The 4,717-nt window shown below is 38.0% G+C and overlaps 1 protein-coding gene across 1 annotated transcript; it reads right to left on the bottom strand.

Annotated features, from left to right (window-relative positions):
- Positions 1–289: 289 nt before the first annotated feature.
- On the bottom strand, positions 290–2,725 carry LOC116616799. The gene has a single exon (XM_048729565.1). It carries the CDS (start codon positions 2,381–2,383, stop codon positions 842–844), a length of 1,542 nt encoding a protein of 513 aa, XP_048585522.1. The 5' UTR covers positions 2,384–2,725; the 3' UTR covers positions 290–841.
- Between the last annotated feature and the right edge of the window lie 1,992 nt (positions 2,726–4,717).

Here is a 4,717-nt window from a genome sequence, read left to right as displayed (position 1 = left end):
TGGAGTTCGAACAGTAGACAAAATTTCCTGCCTTGACAGATCTGTTATTTCCAAGAAATTTCCCAAATATGCTTATATTTTACAATGTAACATATAAGGCAACTTGAAACATAAAGCGCCTGGACTTATCAAGGCAAACAGTTTTTTACTCAGGGTTTTTCCGAAGACGATGATTTGTTGTAATCGAAAATTGCGGGTAATTTTGATGACGTCGTCTTATTGTATGACGTCATATATTTCTTTTGACTGTATGGGTAGCTTCGGGGTATGATACCCAAGACAACAAAAATTTTAAGGAAAAGACTTAGCAGTTTTATTATTTCACATATCATTAACCTCATTGAGACTAATCATTCAATACCAATTTTGGCAGTTACTGTTGCTATGATAACCAAGCCACACCCAAAATACATGATTTTAATGCTCTTACGGTAACAGCTCTAGCTCTGAAACTATAATTGGAACACAAACCAAACTAAGGATATTCATTGCTAATACCTCAAACTATGTAATGAACCTAAAATTGCTATATAGTTGACATAAATGGAAAATTATCAAGTAAACAAACAAAAAGCTTATAATTTTAACCAGCATTCTTTGGTAAAAAGCCTTCATATTACTAAGCATTGTAAAAATTTCAAGGTTTTTGAGGTTCATTACACTACTACACTATCAATAATTATTCCTGCCAAATTTCATGCAATAATATTAAAAACACAGGAACTAGTGAGTGTTACGCTGAGCCATACATTAACGGAATTAATATTTTGAGAAAAATGCATTTTAAATTATGAAATAAATAATTCCTTATAATTACAACACCTGCAGCTAAATCAATGCACTAAAATGATCCTGCACAATATCTTGGTCCTTCTTGCTGCTGTTTCTTGTCTTCCTTCCTCTTCCTTTTACCTCTGAGCACCTTTCTTCTTTTCTTTTGTATGTCTCTCTCCTTGTACTCTGCACCATAAATACGTCCTAAGTCTAAAGCAGTGCAACCTGAATTAGTATACTTGCCAGCATCTATTTTCAATCGCCTGAAGAGATCTACAACAGTTGCTGATCCTTGATTGAAGTGTGCCACTGCATCATAAAGTCCAAATTCTAGGACAGGTCGAGCCACAAACACTTCTTTTGGCACACGCTGCCAAATCATTGCATTAAAAGATTCGTTTTGATTATGTGTTTTGCCATGTAGGCATTTTTTCAGCAATTCATCATCACTCAGTCTGAGATAGATTGGCTTCATTAAGGCAATTATGTCTTTAGGTAAGCCAGAACCATGCTTGAAGGTCTTGGTCTTATTTGCACTGTCCCTCTTATAACCACACCAACTATTTGGTCCATCAGGACAATAGTCATGAAGAACTACCTTGTCATTAGATGCACAGGGAAATAAGGTGGCATAAATAGCTTTCTTCAATCCTTTCAGGTCATCAAGATTTGATCGTATGGCAATGCCATAATAGTTTTGCAGTTTGTCTATCATGGCATCAGTCAACTTTCCCTTTCCTCCAATTCCCGCATTTGTTTTTTTCAATTTCCGCAGTGCTGTTCCCATCCTCTTTTGAACGTGTCCAACGCATTCTTTTTTTTCTACAACTACATCGTCATCTTCATACATATGTTCAACTTCAGTATGGCTCTTAGAATCACCATCAGCATAAAGTTCAGAGTATCTGAGCTTGTGTTTATCAATGGAGCGGCTGAACAGGCGACTAGCTCCAACCGACTCCATGCCAGGGGCAGAGCCATGGTAGTTGGCATTGCACTTGAAGCTGTGCTCTGCCCACCATGTTTTGTAGGCAATACTCTCTTTGTCAAGATTTGGATGCTGCTGACATTGCTTGCATGACTGGGACAGGGCTTCAGTGTCCAAGACCTTTCCATTATCCATGGAAATGACTGTGACGCATCCATTTTTTGAGCAAAACCCTCTTTTTTGCCATGTACCATCACATGATACCCCACAATTTACAATATCATCTGCACTAGCAGCTTTCTGATCTTTAATTTCAATGGGTGCTCTCTTCATTGTTTCATTAGCAATAGCTTTAATATGCTTACTAATAGTTTTTGAGTTCTTGGAATATGCTCGTGCGGTTGGAGGTGGCGGCATGTTCATCAAGGTACAAAACTTTTTTGCTCCACTGTGGCCTTTACCAAGCGATCGCATGGAATAAACCAGGCGCCTGTTTACTTCATAATTCTTCGCTTGCTTTTTCGAAGTGAAAAACTCTGTTTTCCAGCCACACGAAGAACACAATAGCCTAAGACTGGAAGCACAGCCTTTCCTTTGAAGTTGATTTTCCATCAACGTAAGACTGGAATCGGCACACTCACTGCAGCGAAGAGAATACAATATCTCACTGAGTATTTCCATATCAATGAGCCTGTATCCAGTGATAAAGGTTCCCCTGACTGTTCTTGGAAAGATGTAGACAATTTTGGGACGTCTTTAGATAGTTTTTTAGACGAAACAGATCGCCTAGAGGACGTGTTGACATCAACACGTGTCTCGTCGACATCGTCTTTCTTGGCTATTTTAGGCAACGTTTCTTGCAATTTTGTGTGCTGATTGCCAGAGAATCTTCTCTTTGGTCGTCTAACACTTCGATTTTTAGGCATAATAGACTTCTTATGATGAGATTTAGAGACTTTAGAAGATATTAAACGTATAACGATCGAGAAACTTGGAAGAAATTGTAAATACTTGCAAAATGTGTGAATAACTGTGTTCCAAAACGAGGTTAGGACCTAGTCTACCTCTATACAGTATAGCACAGGAAGTCCATGCAATGGAAATATTTATTTACGATTAGTATGGCCCGTTTTCATTGGAAAAAGGACGCCAAAACAATGCGTTGCCCCTGGCAACCAGGGAACGACCTTCAGAAAATCGCAAAAAAAGGAATGAAAATGTTTTTTTCCAGAAATACATCTAATCGCGAATAAAGCAGAGATAATTTCTAGGCTAAATCAACTGGAAATTTTTTTTTGTCAATTTACTTCAAACTTGTAGTTTTTTTAGTATCATACCGCCTTAAGACTATCTTTGCCCGTGTGGATATTAATTTTATAAGAAATCTTTGCACGAAGAGCGTAATTTTTATCGAAGGGTGCGCGCACACCGACCCCTTTGCGGGCAAAAAGTGGGTCATTTCTTATCGAGGAATCTTCAAATACTATGCTTTTTCCATGATACCAATGACTGCGCACCCTCCCTCCCCATCTCGGCGAATCCTGTGAACGCGCCTGGCATGTGTGGAAAACAATGCGATAAGACCCTCTTTACACGTTTGGCAGAGGATAGTTATTAGCCAATTATTATTTGTCAGTGTGATGTGCTACACAAAGAAGCAATTATTATTTTAACCACTAAAATCAAGTCATTTCAAAAACTAAAGGCTTGCCAAAATCTGCAAACTCCTTTTTAATCGATACATAAAAACTAAAAACCGTTTTTTTGGTTGTGACGGCAAAGTGCATTTGCAACGGCAACAACTTGAATTCCATATGAAACGGCGAGAGCAATGTCGCAAAACACCCGGTATTCCCTTGAGCGGCAAAGCGGTCATTTTTCAAACTTTGTGCGCGTCGCCGGCAAAATAGATTTGTATCAACGGACCAGGACTAGAACAGGGACACGTAGCAAACTTTTAATATCCACGCCCACTTAAAATAAAAAGGATGTCACAAGTCTAGTATTTTCTAAGTGACTGAAGTTTCATGATTTTGTGTATCCATTTTTAGATCAAATCATTTATTGTTGAGGTAGAGCCTCATGATCTTATTAAAGAGAGTTTTAGGGTTAAAAAAGTGTAATAATCACTGGTAAATATAAGCTACTTCACCGTGGTATCGGTTTATATATGCAGACCCATAGCCAGGCCTGTATAAAACACTCCTATTAACAGTCCGAATGTGGTACATTTTCAAATATCCTTCCTTTTTCTACAAGATATCTATGGTAGCGCCCTCCCCTCCCAAATCCTGAATACTCCCTGTTTAACTGTATCATAATTATTGAAACATTTTGTCACATGAAGACATTACAACCATTTGTTGGCTCCAAACATACGCCTTGTTGGCCTATGTGTTTAATAAACTAAGACTTTTAAACTGAGATTAAATTTTATGTGTACTATACAAATACATAAGTACTATAGTCAGCTTACATAGCTTATATTTAAATTTTGTGTTTGAGTTGAACGAGAGAAGGTTTTCCCTTTGTCTTGATGTTTTCCTTTCTTTATCAAAAAGACCAACGCAAGTCATAGCATTAAATATCGGAATTGGTAGACTAGAATTCCACCAGTCGCTCCACAAGAATAGGCGTAAGATACGCGTACAGAAACGTGAATTCCTACCGAGGTACACAAACAAAATGGCTCCATCTTGTTTATTCTAGCCTTTGATAGCAGTAAGTTGGTTATTGTATGAATATTGTAAATATTGCTAGTTGCAAATAATCAAGAAAAACTCGCGTCAAGGGAGCAGTCCACCAGTTTACTCGGTTGTGTGTGGAGCACCTGCTTGAACCATGCTAACCTTATTATTTCGCTCCACGGTAGCCCACACCAGTGATTAAACACAGGCCACGTTGACTAAATTCCACTTAAATTTTATACACAACAACAAGGAAACCATAATTCAAGACATAAAAGTTTGAAAAAAATTCGACTGCACTTGGAACTTTCAATGCGTCATTGCATCT

This window comes from Nematostella vectensis, chromosome 1, assembly GCF_932526225.1.
Source record: "Nematostella vectensis chromosome 1, jaNemVect1.1, whole genome shotgun sequence".
Taxonomy (NCBI): domain Eukaryota; kingdom Metazoa; phylum Cnidaria; class Anthozoa; order Actiniaria; family Edwardsiidae; genus Nematostella; species Nematostella vectensis.
The sequence above is the reverse complement of the archived record's forward strand: the minus strand, read 5'-3'. Positions and strand labels throughout refer to the sequence as shown.

Coding starts and splice junctions, on each gene's coding strand:
- LOC116616799 (XM_048729565.1), bottom strand. CDS start 2,383: ATGGAAATACTCAGTGAGATATTGTATTCTCTTCGCTGCAGTGAGTGT.